General features: G+C 34.5%; 1 protein-coding gene across 12 annotated transcripts in view; it reads left to right on the top strand.

Annotated features, from left to right (window-relative positions):
• The first annotated feature begins 3,662 nt into the window (after positions 1 to 3,662).
• LOC111047517 (neuronal acetylcholine receptor subunit alpha-7) overlaps positions 3,663 to 22,635 on the top strand; it is a 215,879-nt gene continuing 196,906 nt past the window's right edge. For 11 of the 12 annotated variants that reach the window (XM_039420550.1, XM_039420552.1, XM_039420551.1 and 8 more), the window contains exon 1: positions 3,666 to 3,780. In XM_039420550.1, the coding sequence (XP_039276484.1) occupies positions 3,723 to 3,780 (58 nt within the window). In that variant the 5' untranslated portion in view covers positions 3,666 to 3,722. Of the gene's footprint in view, positions 3,781 to 22,635 lie in introns of all 12 variants that reach the window. The other variant, XM_039420553.1, reaches the window with a different exon arrangement.

A 22,635-nucleotide genomic window follows, 5' to 3' on the forward strand; every position in this document is an offset into this window, starting at 1 on the left:
TGAACTATATTCGATGCTAGTGTAAAATATTGTAATCGATCAGATATTATTTTATAAATCAGATAAATTTTCCTTCACGTAAATGGAATCTATGAACTATCCTTGTATCTTTTTAAAAAGTAATCTCTCCATAATGGAAGGGGTAATTTCAAATGGATCTTATGACATGACTATCAAATACTACAAGTTATTTGATACCTGAATCGACCGACATCTTTGTTGAGTCTAAATATAGCTTCACCTGTAAAACAATCACTTTTTGTGACTTTTCAAGCCGCCATTTTGTCACATCGTTGAGTGGGAGGAGACTGTCTAGCTGGGCCAATGGCAGGCGTTCATGCCCTTGACCAATAGCAGTACTCGCCTACTAGTATAAATTCTGCTGCTTTTGTATTTAGTTTTAGTTTATCTGAGATTGACAATGGTGTAATAACCGAAACCGGTCTTTCTAAGTATCAATAAATCTGTGGTTTTTGACAATTTCTTAGTCTTCCTCATTCAATTTAAAACAATCATTGAATCAATAGAATCAACTTAATCATCTCCCGCTTAACATACAATTCAGCCACTAACATAATCAATCCATGAAAACAATTATTTTTTATGAATTTTTTTTGAAATTGATACTGATTGCATGATCATCCACGTATGGTTCACGTTATGCAATGGATTCGAGATTTACAAATCAACTTCTACACCTCTGATTTCATTGATTAACATAATCATGAACTAATCAAATTATCGATCATCATCATCATGGCGAATGATTATTACTATTGATCATTTTTGCTAGATTGGTCATTATTTGCTATAACGTTTTTTTCTCCGCAAAAAACCTTAATATAATCAAAACTGGAATAAACCGTCCACAATAGTATCCTCGCTTGAGAGTCTTCATCTGTTCTTGAATCCTTCTTGAAAATAAATGTAACATCAGCTCGTATTCCCATCATAAGTTGACGAAAATGTTTTCAAGTGAAGTAGAAGTTGGCTCTATTGTGCGAGCTGTGAATGGAGTCTCAGTGAAGATGCGAAGTGACAATATAGCATCCATCAAGCATTTTCAATTCGCTTCGTGCAAAGGAGAATAGTGAGTGTGTCAAAGGAGAATAGTCAAGTGTGTATGTGTGAGTCTGTCTGGTGATTGATGCGGGAGAAACGTAGATTTGTAGATGATCCCCACCAGACGAGCGTGCAGCGCACTTCTATCAATCCTCAACACCCGACAACGGAACACGTAAATGTGATGGTCTTTTTACCTGTCAGATAGCAATCTCCAATCGTTATTCAAAAACTCCTCTCATTGACGGCGCTGTGAATAGGGAAGTGAAGACTGTGATAGTTTACAGATCGTCGAATATTCTTTCTGTTTTCACCATCAACTTTTCCAATAAAATAATCAGAGTTGTGCGTCAGAAGATAAGTGGGAGGATAACTTTGAGATGAGGGATGGGAATGTGATAATGCACTAGATGTATATTAAACACAACATCTATCCCATTGCATGATGACCCTCGTGAGATTGAGATAATTCATCAATTATCACAGTGGGGGAAAATTGTATACTATTGATTGAACTCGATGTTTTCAGTATGAATGATCAAAGGCTAGCACAGCTTCTGGTATGATCTAATCTGATGTAATTATCTAATATCGGGGGACCGAGCTTTGCTCTTGAGTGTAAAAGTATGAAAAAATTGTAACGAAAGATTGAATTTATAGTTCATATTTATTCATTCATTTTCTCAGTCGTACAATTATTTTTACAGTTATATGAGGAGGCACAACAAGCTTATACCCAAAACTGTCCCTTTTCAAATTCATACTACAGTCCAAATCAAAATCTAGGTTAAGCTACCATCACTCATCAAAATAACAATTTATTAACACTTCAAAACACAAATAAATCATCAATTACAAATAGATATACTATGAATTCGATTTAGAATGATGTACGATACTATATGTTTGCTACAATATGTGTTAATATACTATGTACTATTCTACACTAACAGCATCCGGTTACTATTTTGGACTTTCTGGAGTAAACATGTTTTTTTAAAAAAGATAAATAAAGAGAATAACCCACACAGTCACTCGCTTTCATTACGGATTACGGTATCGACAGACTACAAAATTTCCAGCTGTTTTTCAAAGTAGGCTACGTATTTATCCTTTTAATGTCCTTCAGCGAGTTATCTCAGGGTTGAGACTTAGTGCAATCGAATTTTCATATCATAAACCTACTTTGTTTCGTGAGAATTGTTAGAGTTGTTTTCGAGATTCGGTCACATACAGATATACATCTAAACATCTAAACATCAGAATGTACAAACATCTTAACATTCAGACATCTAAACATATAAACAGAAATTGCTCGGTTGATAGTATAGGATTCTGATTTATACGTCCGGAATTTTCGAAAATCGATATCTACAAAATACATCTATGAAATACATTTATCGATATTTATTCATCAGGTGAGACGAGTATCCATTCCTGTAATCTACAACAGAAGTACTTCAGGTAGTTGAGCTTCTTATTCGAGTATGTAAGGGAATAATATTGACACTACTAATACGTCAAGATTCAATTTCACTTTTGAAGCACGGTTGATTCAACTTACCTGTAAAGGTGCGAACAAACTTATGCGCTACGAACACGTGAATTTCACTCTAGATCGGCTAATTCTATGCTAATTATACCTGAATTTGTACAGCAACAGTAAGATAAAGATATGATAAGCATAGCAGCAGATGGAGAGTGAAATGAACGTTTTCATGACATATAGGTCTGTACGCACCTTAAAATCTGGTGGATCATCCAATATAATTATTGTGAACCAAATTGATTGGTACTTCAATCATGTATGATTCATATTGATGAATATATAATTTCTCATCATTTACTTCTACAGGGCTACTTTAAAGGTTCATTTCGATGGAACATAGCATCATTAGTAATCTTTTTAGTACCACGACCGGTCTCGGGTATTCATAATATCAAGTGTCCAGTTTTGTATACTATAGTGACATTTTGTAATAGTTATAATATAGTAAAACAGTTTGTTATAATCAGTTTCCAAAGCATCATCATCATCATCAAAATACTATGAATTCCCTGACTTGAAATCATTGTTTACATGAATATTAGATGATGTTGATTCCAATCTTTTGCCTTCAGAAGAGTAAGAACTACTGCTACATCACTGTGTTGGATCTCATGGAATGATGGTTATTTTATTGCAGAATAGTCATCAAAATTGAGCTCATCAGGATGTCAGACATTGGTTTGTCGGGATAATGTAACATTTTAGCACGGCTGTTGAAAATAATGGCGTCTCGGGAGAATGATACTCTCCAGAGATCAATTAATGAAGAACGTGGCTGTGAAAAATGATGGGGAGTCGGTCTGTTACTGTGCTCTCTGGTCCCGTAAACTGTTGTGATAGGTTCTATTGTATTTATTAATAAGAGTCAATGTTGTTTGAGGGTGGTGAAGCGCGATGGGATGTTGGGAGCGTGGTGGGGGTGGAGTCAGGTGATGACGGAGATCGTTGCAAGCGAGGTGGGTAGTAGCTGGCGTGGTGGGGGAAGGCGAATGTTATCAGGCGGGGTAGTAGGGGTCCAGGGGCTTCCTAGTGGGGATGCTGGCTCACTCCGCAAGGGACATCCCAAAGATCCGGGTCAACATGCACCCGGCAAGCTTATGAGCCAGCCGTCATGGAGGCAGTGTACAGCCTCATTGTGTTAGTCGCTTGCATAGCTTCTCTACCACACGGTAAGTCACATCACTAACATAACTTATTGTTTTCTACTTATGTGTTGTCATTTGAGTTGAGAGTTGTGGATCGATAAAGCCACAGGCCTTCCATTACATCACCTACGCACGCCATTACGCTCTTCGCTCCTCTTCACATTCCAACCAAAACTCACTCTCACACCCACACTCACTCGCAATCATTATGTCATCACTCAAAATCCTACTATTCGTGATATTATAAGCATTTACGGTATTTTCACGGCTCAACTCAATGTGATAGAAAGCACTGTGTCTCACTTCATCATCGAAAATAGTTACTACTCAACAATATATCATTTATAATTTCATTTCATTGTCACTCAATATTCTTTAATTTCCAATATTGAATTATATTTTCTATATTTCAAGCGATTACTTTGGATACATGGTATAATTGAATATGATAGAGAATACTGTGCCTCCCGTCATCCCCCAAGGATAGCTAACAATATATCAATAATTCTAATTCTAATTCTATATTCTAATTTCACTTCATCGTCTATCAATATCCTTCTATTCATGATATTCAATATGTTTTCTATATTTCAAGCAACTACGTTGGATACAGGTTCAACTAAATGTGATAGAAAGCACTGTGTCTCTCGTCATCTCCCAAGAATAGCTACTACTCAATAATATTCCATCAATTTCTACTTTTATTGTTAACAATATAACAATAATATTGTTATCAATATACTCAATATCCTACTATTGATGATATCTCATATCATGAACAACTATGGTAGAAACATAAGTAAGAGAAAGTGATGGAAAGATCAACGGCTCTTTTCATAAATAAAAATGAAAATCCCAGTACCATTTCAAATTATCAAAAAAATGGCATTAATGTCGGTAACATGTTGTGACAACATAATTTAAAAGGGAACTGAGAATTATATTTTTATTTATATTAAAAGTAGCCCTGAAGGAAAAAGACAATAAGACTCTATTCATCTACAAGAATAGCTTCTACCTAACATTTCATTTCTACTTTTATTATATGTCATTACTTAACATTCTAATACTCATGATACTCCATATTAGAAGTATTTATGCTACATAATTGGTGTCAGTCGATGTGTTGGAAAATGGTGTGACTCTTTTCACACTATTCATCCTTATGAACCCTCACTGTTCATCAATATTCAACTCCTCCTTATCAGCATATCATTCATAACTCCTCGGCCCAATCACTTTTGAATTATGTCAATATTCATGCAGAGATAATTGAACCGGAATTTGTAGTTCAGACCTGATTGATATTGATAATTCACTGCCAGCTATAATTATAATTATTATCCACTGCTATCATAATTATCGATTATAATGAATCGTGGAATACAAATTTTAGTGAACAATGAACATCATTATTTATTATTGAAATTTTATCTTTCCTCTGATCATTATTTCAAAATTAGTAAGTTTCGAATAATCATTGTAGATGGGTCATGGTGGGAGTTGAGTTCATTCAAATATTGAAGCTTGTGATTCACAGTTCTTGTGAACAATACGTCATGGTTTGAACAAATTCAAGACTCAATAAATTCCAAAAAAATCAGGCAGGTATTTCATTTTGGTTCGAATTGAGTGGAGAGTGAAGATTGATAACCCCCAAGTGAAGATTGGAGTGTTGATCAATATCAGGATCATGAATGTGCGTCGTACACTCAACATGGTCGTATTCTGAAAATCGTCTACTTAACATTTACAACTAATCTGATTGAATGATCATTCTTGAACCGTCCATTCAATAATTCAGCAATTGGAATTCATTTCTGAGGTCATCAATAAAATTGGGCGGTCCATTAGATGATTCAGCAATCGGATTCCATTACTGAGGTCACCTTTAAGATTGTACTGCTCAAATGATTTGGGAAGGAAGAGAAGAAGATGAGACTCATTCATTTATTGATAGCTCTTCCTGCACACATTCGTATTCAGCCATAGCCTACGAGATTCTTGTCGGATCTATTTGTGAAGAGTCTTGATTTTTGGAATATCAACGATCCAATCAATTTGAAATGAGGCAGCACATTCTCCTGGAACATCCAATTCTCGTTATGAATATCAATGATCTCAATTTTTCTCATATAACAATCACTTTGACTAAACCTGTCTCAATGTCTAGACCTTGCACAAAATAGAAAGAATCAATCATTCAATCTCTATTCTTCTTGGGTCAAGAGTTCCTTGAGTTTCTCTAGAAGATATATTTGAAATTCTTGGGTCAAGAATTCACCATCATAGCAGAGTAGTATGATCTGAACATCTAACTGAAATTGGAAAGATGCAATTAAATCCAACTAGCGAAATAATGATGTAGAATTTAATAATACTGCAGACTGTGCAAACTGAAGATGAAATGCATGAGAATTGAATAGAACTTTCAAATTTCATGTGATATTGGACCTGATTATAATCCTGTGATGTACGTGAACTCCCTCAGAGATATTATCGCGATGAATTGCACCTGGAGCGTAGAATTACCTCTGCAGTACAGATTTCATGAGTCCATAATCGGCTCCCAAGTAATAAATATCAAAAATCGTAATAAACTCGTAGTTACTCGCAGTAAACTTTATTGGACGGTAAAAATCCTGGAGTGAATCATCAACATTGGACATGCAAATGCCCCCGAAAGTCCGACTTGGGGATTATCATACATCCATTTGATCTGTCATTTCAAAAGTCGAATAAATTCTTGATATAGTGATGATAAACTCAGATGAATGAGAAAAGTTACGATCAATTCTTGAATTGTTCCTGGTAGAACAAAACGTGAATCATGAGGCAACTCAAATATCGACCCATCAGGGCTTTAGAATGTGAAGTTATTTCTTGAAATTGTTGAAATGATCCTTGAAATGTTCCTAAAACTCTGTGTATCTAAATCATGAAGAAACTTAAATCTTGACCTCTTAGGGCTCCAAATTGTGTGTTTCTGATTTTCGAAACCATGTAGTTTAGAGAATAGGTTTAATCAGTCATTCATAACCACACCATCGGATTGATAGCTTGTGATGACTCACTGAAGAATTGTATCATTTATATGATTCTTGTCAATAAAATACTATTTCTCCATACAAATAGAATGTCGTTTGTTGAACACAATTAGTTAATATGCGCAGTAAAGCTTATACAATCTCCGTTCTCCTACACTAATCTTTCTCCTGTCTCTCTTTCACAGCTTCAATAATTGTTTGCATGGTTTAGATCTCTTTAATGCATGAATAAACTATAAAATAGAAGTTTCCGATTCAATTCTTCATGAAAGGATCACATAGAAAATAAATAAATTCCATTCAACAGTTGGGTGAAAATTCAAACAGTAGTGTATTAATTTCAGAACCCGGGTCACCATATTATTGGTTATAAGAATCGTGGATTTCTGAGGACTGATAGAAACGAGTCTAATGTTGATACTCTTCACTTTTGAGTGGAGATTTCATTGAATGGGTGTCACAAGCAAAGCATTGCAGTTTGAAAGCAGTGATTGTTATGAGAGCAATATTGATTCTAGTTGCCTCACCTGAATTCGCGTTTCAAATTCAATTTCCTGTCAATCGATTGAATTTCCACTCCGCAGGAAGCTCAACTGAGGAATGCGTTCTCTATTGATTACAACTCAACCAGGGTTGATGGCTCAACCATGATTCAATATTCTTTGAGAATTGCATGTTGAGGTCTTATACAAAAACACCCGTGAGATTTTCTTATACTTTTCTCTTTTTTTCGGATGTGAAGAGATATTCACCAACACGTTTCTGTTGTCTTGGAGTGTGAAATTTAAATGCTATAGTGATTCATTTCTTGTCCTTTTCCCCATTGCAATAAGTTCTAAAGTCTTAACCATTGAATTATAGATGTTAACTTCATAATTCCATGACTATAAAATCAATGTTTAGTTCTACTAAGCATACATGCATCATCCGCTACACTATAAGGAAAAAATACAGCCAATGTCTTACTCCACCAGATTTTCTGTTCCATGAAGGATTTATCAATTATAATTTCGATTTGGAACAAAAATAACAAAAGTATCCTACTATCAGCGTATTTTTCATGAATACATGCACCGTCTGAATACAGAATCTTATCTGTTTTGTAACTAGTTCTACGAAAACGTCGAGGAAAAAAAAGGAATTTGCTATCATGTTCAAAGAAGACTCCAAAGTTGGACTACTTCTATTCCGAAATATTACCTGTGACTAACAAATATATCTCGCTTTGGACATAAGGTTTGAAATAATTATTCTTTTCAATTTTTCAATGTTCCTGTACTTTTGTTAGTTTCGAATTTGAGGACAACATAGACACCTACCTCTAATAGCTACCTCATGCTGGCTACCTCTAATATCAGGATGATCCACTGACATATTCAACAAAAATGAATGTCTTATAATAATAATTAATTCACTCTTATCATTAAAACGAATCTTATCATTGAAGAGAATCGAAGTATGTTGAGTGATGGTATGATTGTACGGCGCAGAGTAGGCAACCCGCATTACTTATTGTTTTTGATGAATGACAGCAAGGCCCTGAAAGATACTGGAAATATGGATATTGATTTTCAATCTTCGCTTAAGAACTATGATTATATTAATAATTATTATTATTACTGCAGGACCATTACTTCTGGATCACCAACCAAAATATTGCTCTGATCAATGCCTCTCAATCGCTTGATAATATTATTGTGACATCCTTTTCCAAAATAAAAATTCTGGCAATGAGGTATGGGTGAATTAATTTAACTTTTACCCACTCATTCTTAGGAGAATACACAGTTTTTCATTTTCAATATTTTCCTTGGATGTTGAAATTTACAAATTCCAAGCTCATAGGTCAATTAGAACCGTTATTAAATCAATTATCACCATCGTCGTTATGGATTAGGCTTCAAGCCTGTTCCGGCGTTCATCTCTTCTTTGGTCTATACAAACTTCTTTTGCCTATTTGCTTGTGGAGTAAGGCTTCCAAGGAAACGGTCTTGTGGCATTTGTAAAATGGTAAATTGCAAATCCTTTACATGTGATGCGGTATTCTTTATATTTATAAGAGCGGTTGCTAAAATCCCTATTTTGCAAATAAATTCGCAAAAAGCTAAGGCCGTCCGGCTCGCAAAAATGCTGGGTTCAGACCGCAGCTCTAGCTCAGTGGTAGACGCATGAATTTTCCAAATATATATTAATCACCACAGGGTTCAATGACTGGTGATCAACAACTCTTACCGCCGTTTCCGTGAAGTTCTTGAAAAATACCAATAAGGAAGTCAAAAAGATAATTGGTGACTGATTATCAGTAACCATATATTCAATCGAGAATAATGAAAACCAACTATGATCTTTCTAGTTTATTCTTAAAACGCTTGTCATGAATACAGGTATACACCAATTTACCCTTCTGAAATTCCTTTGAACTTACAACGCCAGTTCTAGGAGTTCTCTGGATCCTTATATGATAATTATACTGTAGGCTTATTAATATAATTATCAGTAAGACCTTTCTGGCTGAATAGAATTTCTATCATCAAAGGATGATAAGTAATAAATGCTCTGAATAAGATCAATATAATTTGATTTACTGCTTTTATATGCTGCTGACGAATATTTCTTAGTACCAAGACAGCTCAAACTGTATATCACGAGATGAGTTAGGATATAATAAAAAACTTCTAAGATTTTGTATGCTGACATAAAATATAAAATATATTCCCATAAAATAATATATATAAAATATTCTTATATTTATAATTCCAATATATATATAAATTCTTCAATAGTTTAACAATTATCACAAGGTTTAATAGCATTCACGGTTGTGAGCTTTAAAATTTATAAATTTGTATTTAATACTGATACGTGGACTTCCAGTCAATTCAGAATTTTACAACTTAAAACCTGTTCGGTCTGTAGATTTAACATGACAGACTTTGATCAATGAGCAATAATAATAATTAATAAAAATGACAATTCAACAATCTCAGGGTTCTATGAGTTCGTGCCGTGCATGGAAGTAAGCTTCCTACATAAATCAAGTAAATTCATAACACGTTCTTATAGACTATATGATAGCACTCAACACGTTGCGAATTTCTTAAACTTGAATTAATTTATATAGCGCTTTGATCAATTCCCCAATTCACTATTAAAGGCCGGCTAATGAGCTCATTGGAACTAACACTCACAGTAATGATGTTCTTGAAGGTATTGTAGAGTGAATTAATTATTTCCAATAATTAATTATGCAGGTCCTTTTCATCTCTGCTGGGCTCGCGCGTGGTCCAGATTTCTTATAAATTTCTTTCAGTATTAAAAATATATTTATGGGAACAGATTACAATTAAGAACTCTTTAGCAACACTTAGTTCACAAATTATCAAACATTAATTACAAATATTTCACATTTAAAAAGGGATTGGCTTGATGATTTTAAAATTTAATAGGAAGAAAGAACCCTAATCTCCATGCGTCCTCACAGATCGGGATCACAAGCCAAAGAGGAATGATTTTCAGAAAAATTCGATCTCTTCCTTGAACGATTTATAAGCTTCCCTCTGATTGGCTTTCTAATCTTAGTAAGACTCAATGCAATTGGTTACTTCTGATTCAGGGTTTCTCCAACTTTGTTATACAAAGATAAATGAAAATTTGTTACATAAATGAATTAAATGATAGACTAAAAGTATTTTAATAATAAAATCTCGATACATGATGCTATAAAATGATGTACATATAATTTTTATGTGAGTTTTGTGTACTCTTGGTTTTCATACTTTTTTAGATTGCAATAAAAAATCGTGTAACAATAATAGTTGTCCTTATCTATTTACATAAACCTTCCCTAGTGTATATAATATATATTTTGTGAGTAAGATTTATAATTTAATTCATACTGGTTGGTCGAGCAATCAGCTGATTCTTTAGGTATCGATTCAAAGAACTGTCAATTGATCCTAGATCGATTGATTCATTTAGAACAAAAACAAAGAATTCTAGCCTCAAATGTACATGCAAACTTTTATTTTTTATGATCTGCCAATAATAAATAAGCCGCTTTATAATTTTTATTTCTGCCAATGAATTCTCTTTATTGTTGAATTACAACTTTGCTTGGTTCTCTTATCGCTTTAGATAATATGATTACTCTTCATCACAAATAACATTCGATTTTACTTGGGTGGTACTTTGACTAGGCTATCTTTCCTTTCTATTTTATAATTCTATTAAAGCTCAATAGTTCATTTCAAAAATATTTTGTGGTGCTAAAATACCACGTCACACATTTTACGGATATGATCTGACCACGGATATGTTCTAGTCAAATTCAACACTGGTTGGACATCACATTCTCTTCTTATATTTCAATTACGAATTTAATCCTCTGACTTGTCTTAGAAATCGCATTTCTGCTGACTGTATTCATGATTTATGCATTCATGCTCCACTTCCGTAAGTCAAAGTAAGTACCGCCATAACTCTGTTAAATTTGATCAAGGTGTTCCTTCTAGCTCCACCTTTGAGGGATCAAGTAATTGCTCCGCATACCAGCTTATCAAATCAATCTACAACAATATTGTCATTTGTGTGTACAGACTTACACTGATCTACACTCATGTGTAGTCTCAACAATTTCTATCTGTTTCCAAGATAACCTGAGACGTTTATTGAAATCTCACTAATAGAGAAAGGAATTGTCTCAGACATGTACGGGATATGAAATAAACGATTGACGCATCATCACCTATGAACTAATAATTGCAACTTTACTTTTGAATTTCAATGTTCAAATTTACCGAGGATGGCTAGAGGTCTATTCCCATTACTATTGATCAATCAATTCCAATATAGTGATAAGGAAAATCTATTCAATTTGTGATTCAAAGTTTACGCAAAGATAGAAGCTCAATCAGACAGAGGAAACTTCGGATAATTCCGTAGGGTAATTGGTAGTGGTTGCATTTATGAATCAGAGGTTGCGGTTTCGAAACCAATTGAATTATGTTTTTGCCATTAATTTTCAAGTCCAATAATAATAATTCACTCAATTTTGACAATATAATGAATACTCATTCTATTTTGTTATGGCACCTGGCTATAAGAAATTGCATTCTACAGAATAAAATTCTCTCAGTGCAAAGACTTGGTCACCTGTGCTAGTCTTTCATGAATAAGGCACATGCACTTCAAGTACATTTCAAAAGGTATGGTGTCTAGGTTGTTTCTAGAAGTTATCTATTCATCTACATATTTATTATCTGTTCTGATAACATTTTCATTTGTTTTTATTATAATGTAGTGTTAGTATGCAATGGGTCTTGCAAGACCTGGCAATACATTGTCATTTGTGATAAACAATCAATTAATAAATCACTCTTCACAAGTAATATAATTATTGTATTCATGTAATGGGTAATAAAATCTCCCAAAGTGTTGTATAATAACTATTACTATCTCAGAGATCGGTATCAATAGTTAACACCCTCTTGTTTCGACTAATCAAGATTCCGACTCCCACTGAAAACTGCAACCAGATCAACTTATCTGGTTTTTTTCTCTAGATTGATTTATTTGTTCAAGTGTGTCTGAGTGTTTTATATTTGTATCAATATTGAGGGTTCTGTGGCCAATGGTGTACATGTGGCATGAGTGACCCATTTATATATCTCACGATGCTGGGAGGAGCAGATGGGGGAGGTAAGTGGAGGAGAAAAAGAGGAAGAGATGGAGGAGGGAACGGGTGAGTTCTGAGAAACGTATTCGTCGATAATACAAATGAGAGAGTGCGCGGAGAACATAGCATTGCTTTCGGGTTGGCACTCGACTTATATATGCAACACTCACATACTGGAGCCACACACGCCAAACGACATATTGAATCCCAACCAGCGTTCAATTCATTCGAAATGTATGCTTGTTTATATGCCGCTACGCCGCCATTTCGGTGGAATTTATGCTCGGCTAGGACGCCTACAATCCGCCATTAGCAGGCAAGCAAGCACGAATGAGACCGCGTCTTACATGATAAAGTGCGTTGCACGTCTGCAAACTATTCCACCACGCAACAGTATTGGTTGAGTTTGGATGAGTGCGGTCGGAATGCGCTGATGATCTGGTCGCGTTCAGCCCACAATTAAGCAGTAACTGAGAGGGTTCGATTTATAGTTGCCGTCCGGACACCAGTAGGGTAGCCTTGAACTCCGATCCTCGTGAGAGGCATTTCCGGCCTTCTCACCACACGGTCATCGTCATCCATATCTACGGGAGAAATGTACTGGTATCCTTTATTAATTTGTGGAACCTACATGATTCAGATCAAATCAATCCCGAAAATTCAATGAATCTATCCTGTTCCTGAAAAATGATGATATGGAGATTGATAGCTCACCCCATTCTTCATCATTTTCTCTTTGTTCTTTCATTCTTCTATTCCTTCATCTTCTTTTTTATTCACCTTCTTCATAATAATACCAATCTCCTTCTACATCATCCTTCGAAAAAGAGGCTGCATTGATGATCAATGTCAGTGCAATGTACAAGACTTAACCTATTTCGGACTATGTGTAACCTTATACAAATTTGGAAGAGGGATAGCACAAAGTTACCTTATTTTTTCTCTCCCTCTCATTCTGATGATATACTTATTGTATGAATCAATAAAGAATGTCAGTGAACTATACATTGATGAAATACTGGTGAGAAAATATCAATAATAATAATAATAAATGAATTTATTCTCTTGAAAAATACAAAAAAGCAATTGAAACATAAAAAGTACAAAATTTCTCAAATAAAATACAATAGGTCTATAGAAAAATATGGAATTCAATTCTATTGGACATTCACCTACTCAACTATGGGGAACCCATGTAATAGAGCAGGTTTAAAATTATATGAAGTAATGGAATCGAGTTGGAAATAATATAAAAAATTGAGTTAAAAAAGTAAAGATTCGATTTTAAGAGTTGCGGATTTTCGTGAATCCCCATAAAAGTCAATTCTTACAAATTCCTGCAAGGATGTAAAGTCTGATAACATAGATCTTCACAGGAACGAATTTATATATCGTTATTTGAAATCACTTTGGAGCCGGAATCGGCAGCTTATGTAAAAAAGGTAACCCTTATTCCCAAAGGCGGAAGCATGCATATTTCACGCACGATAAGACATTCACAATAGAATGCCTCCCAGGTATAATTCAACTGCACTAGGCCTACTTGAATTGAACTCGTCATGATGAAATCAATTCCAATATGTCTACTAAAAAATACACTAACATATAAATTTTCTTCCACTTTTTAAAAACATAACGAACAAGTTATTCAAGAATTCTAAACCAAGTTGAATTAGAGACGAATTACTCTGACATGGATCACGTCAAGTGGACTATTATAAAGAATTGGAACTATTGCAGTATAACAGTTTGTAGTGATAGCATTTACATGCTATCGACAACGCTTGTTGGTGAGATCTAGTAGGGCTGCCGTAATGCTTTTGTAAGGCTTTTCTTCTAGTATTCGGTATCGCCTTAGTTAACAATACTAAACTTCCCACACTCATGAAGTATCAGTTATTTCACACTGATGTATGATATGATTGTTGTATTACTAGTAAATGACAAATAAAATTGAATTGGAGACAAATAATATTGATTGAAAGCAATCACAGTCACTTGATTATGTGGCTTAGAAGTCTGTGCTATTAAGACTCTGTTATTGCAATGGAACGGATATCCAATGTGGAGAGGGAGAGAGAGTTCATAATGATAAATGGTACAACAGAATGTGATATTGGTAACACAAATAAGAATTTATATTTGCAAAACGATTTTACTGAGAATTGATATCCGTAATCACTTTACATTATCAAATGAAACTGAATGTTTGCGAATCAATATTATCATGATCTGCATTTGATTTGGAGAAGAAAATTTCCCACCGGCGATGTATTCGAGGGAAAATTCCATTCAGGGTATCGAGTCACTTGTAAAGTGTAATTTCAATGGAGTTCAATCATGTGGTATTGCCATCAAAATCATGATAGGACATCTAATGGAATAGAAAAAACAAAAATAGAATATGAACAGAAAAATACTGAAAGAAACTTTTTTTGTAAACCCTTAATTAGATAGAAAAAAAACGAAAATAGAATATGAACTGAAAAATACTGAAAGAAACCCTTTTTTCATTATTTGAACTCTAAGGTGAATAATATCATGGTAGGCATCTAAGGGTCTTAGAGTCATCCAAATCTAATGCTTTTTGTGTAGTTGAGAAGTTGATATTGTGGTAATTATTCATATTGAATGAAAAAGACTAAGAAAATTGTCAAAAAACCACTGATTTAATCTTAGTCTTTTTCATTCAAATTTAATGCTAATCTACGATTACATGGAGTTCGCGTTCATTATGATGACTGTGTTTCATTCCAAGTTAAAATCAACAGCTGATCGATCTCTGTTTAGACCAAAATGGTTCATATATGGGCCTAAATCTTGTGGATTTGATCATCATTTAATGGAATCATTTCATTTATTGATGGAACTGTTTGATTTTTGGAATAAATGCTGTTATATATGTGATCCCCTCTGTCATAGTTCAGTTCTCTTTAATCATTCTAATCACAGAATGCTACCAAAATCGTTATCAAACACAATGATGAGCAGAGATTACAGTAAATCAGCAGTAATTCAATACTGACATTTCACGGAAACGCATTAAAGGCTTATATTCTGCACAAAGACATCAACGATTTGGTTTTGGAGGATCGCAAATCACATTTCAAACTGTTTTTTGTTGGGCTATGCATGCGGTAATATAAGTGACAATGGACCGTAATGTTTGAGAGAAAGCTTATTTACAGCGGCTTTAAATGGAACGGAGGACGGCCTTAAAGAGATTGTACGGCGTATAAAACAGGGCTCATGGTCAGTTAGCATCGACCGCAGCCTGATTGACTGGCAATAATATAGCAAATGGCAACGCAGTATTGGGTTTTTGTGGGGAGGGAGGGTTACGGTGAAGTCTTTTGTAGCCATGCAGGCGAGCTACATTTGAAATTAGCTAAATTTACAAACTGCCTTCTCGCTCTTTCTCATCAAACCCCGGCTAGCTCCCTCCTTCTCTTTCTTCTCTTCCTCCTGCCATCCACTTTCAAAGAAGCCCCGCGTACGTGTTCCAACTCGAATTACTTGGCTCTCTTATTTCGTCATCCAGTAACAAACTGGGAGGTCCTTACCTCTCTCCTCTTACAAGGGCTCTTTCACTCATTAAAATTTATCAGCCTGCTGCTCCATTATGCATGCATCCGTAATCTCGACGGGGAGACTGTCTCTTTGCCAAACTTGATTTACCATATTTTCTCTCACATAGAGCGATCCTCAGTTAATGAAACTGAATATACATTTAATATTAGCGTGATTTTATCCTCGTCAGAATGGAAATTTCAGGTTTACACCTTTATTAAAGCCTTCCGCAGAGTCTCTGTCGTCAGAGCTTTGAGACAAACGTAATGTCGTTAGATGATGTTACCTTATCATGAACAGTGATTATAGGATTCAATGTTTGTTTTCAAAGAAAAATAGAAGAACTGAGGCATTCGCTTACCTCATGTATCATGATAAATTATATTACTATTCATTAAATTGTTACTGAATGCTGCTGCCTTGCTGACATATTGAGAAAATGAGAATTGAGAGTTCTATTAATTATTCATTGAAAGTTTTCTTCGGAGTCTCTGAGGATATCATTGTGTAAAGCTGCTAAGTATCAAACAATAATATAAAAAACATTGGATCGAATCTACATAGCAATATTCTATCATACCTATAAATCTATGTGTAATATCAAATGCTTTAGGGTTGTCCTTCGATTATTCTAGCTACCCCTTCCGTGGAATAAATTCCACTGGTTATCCCTTCCTCACAGTATTATTCAGTGATTGTGGATGTGGGAATATCGACATCAATGCACAAACCGAAATTGAACAAAGCACAAAATATAAGAAGTATGAAATAGTAGTTATTATCATACTACATGATAATGGATCACTTACTTAATCTATGATAATGATTCAGTTTCCTCTTCCACTGAATGATTTCTTTCGTCCTTTATCAATGATTATTGAAAAAATTGGAAAATGATTTACGAAAAGTTGTTAGAATATAATGCCATTGCTTGGATACAGGTGGAATAAAAACGTATGGTAAGTGTATTAAATAGAGAGAGACTTGAAGATATCACAACCACAATGTTATCAAAATAACCTGATACCGGTTTTATAATCAGAATATTTAACCCTTAAATGGTATGGTCGGGTCAAAACTGACCCAGCCGACTACATTTTCTTATCTTTTGCAGGAATAATCCTGTCGATCGCCCTCTACCCCCTTGTATTCTCCTACTTCCGCCACCACTACAAATTGCCAGTATGCTCTAACTGCTCGTGCGTGTAGTTTGCGATTTATTAGCGTTTTGGGTCAGTTTTGACCCAGCCATACCGTGAGTAGTGAATTCGGTTTTTCAATTTCTGGGTCACGTTTGACCCAACCATACTTTCAATAGTTATTCTTACAGATAATTACACAAAGGCCAACTAAATTCAATCACCGTAATTACCATAATATATTACTTATTACTTAATCAATTACTTACTTACTTATATATCACATAATGATATAATTACCTCATAATCACCATCTATTGGGATTTTGGTGCATTGGTTCCATCAAATGATGTAATTTTATACCAATTAAATTTGACGCTTTTGTGTAATTATTATTATTATTATTGATAATATCATTACTTCTTTCATGAGGGTAAATGATTTTTGGGCCCTAATACAATTCTACAGAAAGATAAGTTCAGAAACAAAAATAATCGTTGGCTGGGTCACATTTGACCCAGCCATACCATTAAAGGGGATTCAATCTGTGAATCTATAAATTCAATTATCTATAAAAATGTGTAGAAGATTCTTATAAAAAATGAAAAAATAATGTAACACAAACAGAGAACATCAGGGATATTATATTCAATAAAAAAACTGGGATTTACACAAGTAGAGAGAACATTTCCATACAAAATGTAAGATTTTTTGAAAATTTTCAGTACATAACTTTTACCTATGTCAGTTTTTTTGTGAACTGATAAAAACTATGTTATTACAGTTTTTTTTGGAGATGGACTCATACTCTATATGACATAAAAGCACAGAAGAGACTTTTGTTCAACAGGATGTATTTTTTTTATTTTTTCAAAAATAGTATTGCACATTCTTGACATGCTTCAGATTTTTTCAACATAAATATTTTTTAAACTGTAATTTCATATTGTAAATGGTCTTGGAACAACAAGTAGACTATGTTCTTATTTGATTATAAATATAAAAACTTAATTATACATCTAAGATTATTTTTTTTTTTTTTAAATTTGGGGACATTTTTGACCCAACCATACCTTGAGGGTTAAATATCAACTGCAATGCATTCTAGTCCTTGGATAGGACTTCAAAATATATTCAGGGGATCTCACAATACGGGGAATTCATACAATTTATTACCGATCACTGAAAAGTATGCTAGTTGGAGGAGCGTTAGCGAGCGCTAACTTTTGACTTACTGGAGGCCAAATTCGTTGTCCATCTGTTTGTATGTTCTACAATAACTTATGATTTATCAATCAGCTTCAAATTTCGAACACGTATTCTTCGAACCTTTTTACAGGTCAGGTTCGTTGGACAACAAAATTGATTCACTCCTTCGTCTTTTTTCAGGATGTAAAAAATAACTTTTGAAAGTGCAAAAGAAAATAAATTGTTGTGATTTATCATCTAGTCAGCTGAAAAATTCATTGCATTCAATTACAACAGTTTTCTCCATTCATTCATCAGCTGACGCTATTTGGATCACACAGACATACCTTTATGCGCTGACATATAAGTATGATTTCAGCTGGTTAATACATAACATCACTTACAACCTTCACATAAAAAAAATCATACTTGTTGAAATATCATTGTGCGATTTTTCTCATCCATTTTCTCTTGGAGCTCTGTATCGAAATCATTTATCATGGATTTGGATTCATATGAAGGATGTTGAAGCGACAGAGTAATTTTTGAAGAGTAATTTCCCATTTCAAATAGGAGCCCCAAAGAAGCCTACTATCAAATTATTATTGTAGAAGATATATTTTAGCTTTTTCCTTAATTTCCACCGACTATGTATAACTGGAAGCTATTTCGAATAGGAAACCCAATGAAACATACTGTCAAATTATTCTTGTAGAAGAGATATTTTGCGTTTTCCATAATTTTCACTGACTCTGTATAACTAGAAGTTGCGGGTTCTAAAGATTACAATACAACAGTTCTTGAGCGAGTTCTCCAACCCGAGGAGTCACTAGTCTACTTAAAAGATGAATCAGCTTAAAAATAGAAAACTTGAATGGATCAAGTTTATAAATATAAATATGAAAGTTATGAATATAAATCTGAATGGATGAGCTGAAATTTGAAAATTTAAGCTTCTTGAAAAATAATTGATAGCTAGTCATTGATTAAGACGAACGTTTCGAGTTGTGACCTGATGTTGAATTATTGATGAACCAGTTTCAATTAGAGCTCCTGTCAAGGATGTGTGAATGTGACCCCAGCTGAGGGACGAAGAAAGTCCATGAGGCACGAAATCTGAATAATAAATTAGCGATGGATCAAGCACGAGACAATTCTCTGCTGTGTAGGTACCAGGTGCGTCAAATTTCCATAATACCTCGGTAAATCCCCAGATTATAAACACAATGTAGGTGTCTCCATTAGCAAGATGAGACTGCACACAGAAATCTTACCGCTCATATCATTAGAATCCTCTTATTGTTGCGAAGATATTCAATGTTTACTGGCATTAGAAAGCACACGTTGAAGCAAAGAATCGATTGTGATTGCTATTACAAGACAAATCTGTCCTACTGAGGTTGGTTAGAGCTTTCCACAGTAATCAATATCAATAAATTCTGGCCCTCAACAAAACGTCCTAGAATTTTAGATAATATTGAAGAATACAAACTGAATTCATTGGAATAATTTTTTCACTCAATATTCAATAATATAATTCTCTGTTCCCCAGATTAAGAGTGTTCATGAACAACTTTATTATTCCATGATCAGCAAACAAACCCATGTTGTGATTCATTCATTTCAAATCAATAATATTCAATTCATTTTACACCTAATTTTAAAGAAACATGTACAAAAATACTTCAAGTTACAATGAAATAATATTGAGGAGTACTACATTATTTTTTTACATTGTAACAATATTGAAAAGTGGAATTCCCCCAGAAAGCTATTCTTCTGTGACGAAATAAATTTGATCCGTCCGATCCTTGATGTCTCCCTTTCATTTTTTTGTTTTATCCTAGCGAAAGTGATGTAATTTCTATATTATGAGGGAGTTTGTTAGGCTCCAAATCACTTCAAGAGCTCTGTTATCAGTAGCTCTTGTTACTATAATTCACCCCTTTTTCTTAAGTGAAAAGAAATATTCTAACATTCGCTTCAACAATAATTGGGTCTCCTCTCATTAAAGAGAGTAATTTTTCCTCACTTGTCAATTTTAAGCTGCGTACACATATTCGTGCTTCCAACCCGCACCGAGCACGCTCCTCCCTCGTACCGCCCTCGTATCACCATCGAACCACAGTCGCACCGCCCACGCACCCATCATGAACGTTACGGAAGATGTTAGATCTTCGCGTAGATGTTAGGTTTCGCGTTCCCCGGTCGAACCACTATTGCTCGCCGGTCGATCATCAATCGCTCTGCTGGAGTGACGTTCGGTTGCGGAGCAGAGCGACAGTCTGTACGCACCTTTATACAACACAACCAAAGTTTGCCCAAAAAAGATATATTTATAATGTTGTATGAACAACTACAATATTTTGAATCCGTAAACTATAATGCCAAGTTCCACTAAGTTCGGTCACGATATCGGAATATAGTCAATCACCAACGCGTTACAACGAGTGTCTTAACATACCATTCCTATGACAATATCCCCATCAATCGATAATCCAAGTTTAAGCGTGTAAAGTGTGTCCGGTTTAATCATATTCAAATGTCTTGACAGCTTGGTGGAACCCAGCAAAAGTATGCTCTCATGACCCTATATTGAGTTTAGTTTCCTTATTTCTGTCTATCTTATATTATTCTCATATATCATCTCTTACTATTACTCCCACTCTTACTCTATCACTCTTATATTATTATAGAGAATATTGAAGAATACAAACGGAATTGATTGAAATAATTTCATTGTTCATTTGATATCGATGTCTGTTCTCCCAGATGGAGAATGTTCAAGAACAACGTTATTATTCTATACAAACAAACCCACCACATGTCCAGAAATATTGCACCTCCGCTGATATGTATGGGCTCACAAAATCCAGTTACAATGAAGGTCGAGCTCGAATCTCTTGGGTCACATGAAAGCAAGAAGACAATCTTGTTCCAGAAAGCTTGGAACTCAACAATAGAAAGCAGGAAATATTGCCGCCCAAGGGGCACTAGGAAATCTAGTTTCCCTCACAACTTTGTAGTTCAAGGATGTCTTCTACTGTTACACGTATAATACGTACATAGAGTTCATCAAAGACTATAAATATAGTACGAGTGTTTCCACACTAGCTGTGTTATGACAGTAAATTATGGGAACTGAAATTATGTCACTAAGCCATGATGAAAAACGATGAGAAAATGGAATTGAGGAGTCAAGTTCAAAAATATTTCATAGTTTCCTACTCTTTACATCACATCAATTTCAATATCTCATTAGGCTTCATACTGGAGGGACATCCCCCTAGGGGCATTTATTCATTTATTATTTTACAAAGGCGAATTTCTAGAAGTATTTTAAGCCTAGGTGATGATGATGGGATGAATGATAATACAATGAAGGTAGAGTTATGAATGGATAAAAATTATAGGTTATGCTATCCACTTGAATTGATTTGAGTCCACTTTTCAGTCCAGAAATAAATAAAACTAGAAATTTTGAATCTGATTTGATTAAATACTACACGATTCAACTTCTCCACTGTATTGAGAATGATGAACGTTTAAAATAGTTCGAATTTGCATACCAATGAGTTAAGTAGTTGATATTTCATTCATTTTATATTAATTAGTATTTTATCGGGTTGAGATAAAGAGTGATAGAATAAATAAATAAAACTAGATACGTATGGTTCATCGTTGGTGGGGTGTACCTTACGGAAAGTTTCCCTCCGCCTGAATTAAAAATTCAAGCCATGAAGGGGCCTTACGACTGTAATACTTCATCCGGGACCGACATTCAAACGTGCCCATCCGATAAAATGGGAGAGATATAATCTGAGTTTGAGAGATATAATCTGAGTTTGAGAGATATAATCTGAGTTTGAGAGATATAATCTGAGTTTGAGAAATATAATCTCAATTAAGATTTAATCTGTTCATATCTGAGTTTGAACCCAGAACCTCTAGACTACTGGACTGCAATGCAACCACCATACCACGAATCAGTCCAACAAATAAATTGTGTACAACTAAAAAAATTAATAAAAACAATATACAAATCTTGAAGTACCCTTTGAAGTTTTTTTTTAACATAAAATAGCTCTTTACCGGTTATTTCATTCAACTTGCAGAGAAACCAGAGAAAAACTTTTATTATAACATAGGCCTAAAATATAGAATGATAATGATGAGAAAGAATATGAATCAGAATTTGATTCCAATGAACTCAAATGGAAAGCCTGAGATGGGAAAATCAATTACCGCTCGTTGAGGAAAA

This window comes from Nilaparvata lugens, chromosome 2 (genome assembly GCF_014356525.2).
Source record: "Nilaparvata lugens isolate BPH chromosome 2, ASM1435652v1, whole genome shotgun sequence".
NCBI lineage: Eukaryota > Metazoa > Arthropoda > Insecta > Hemiptera > Delphacidae > Nilaparvata > Nilaparvata lugens.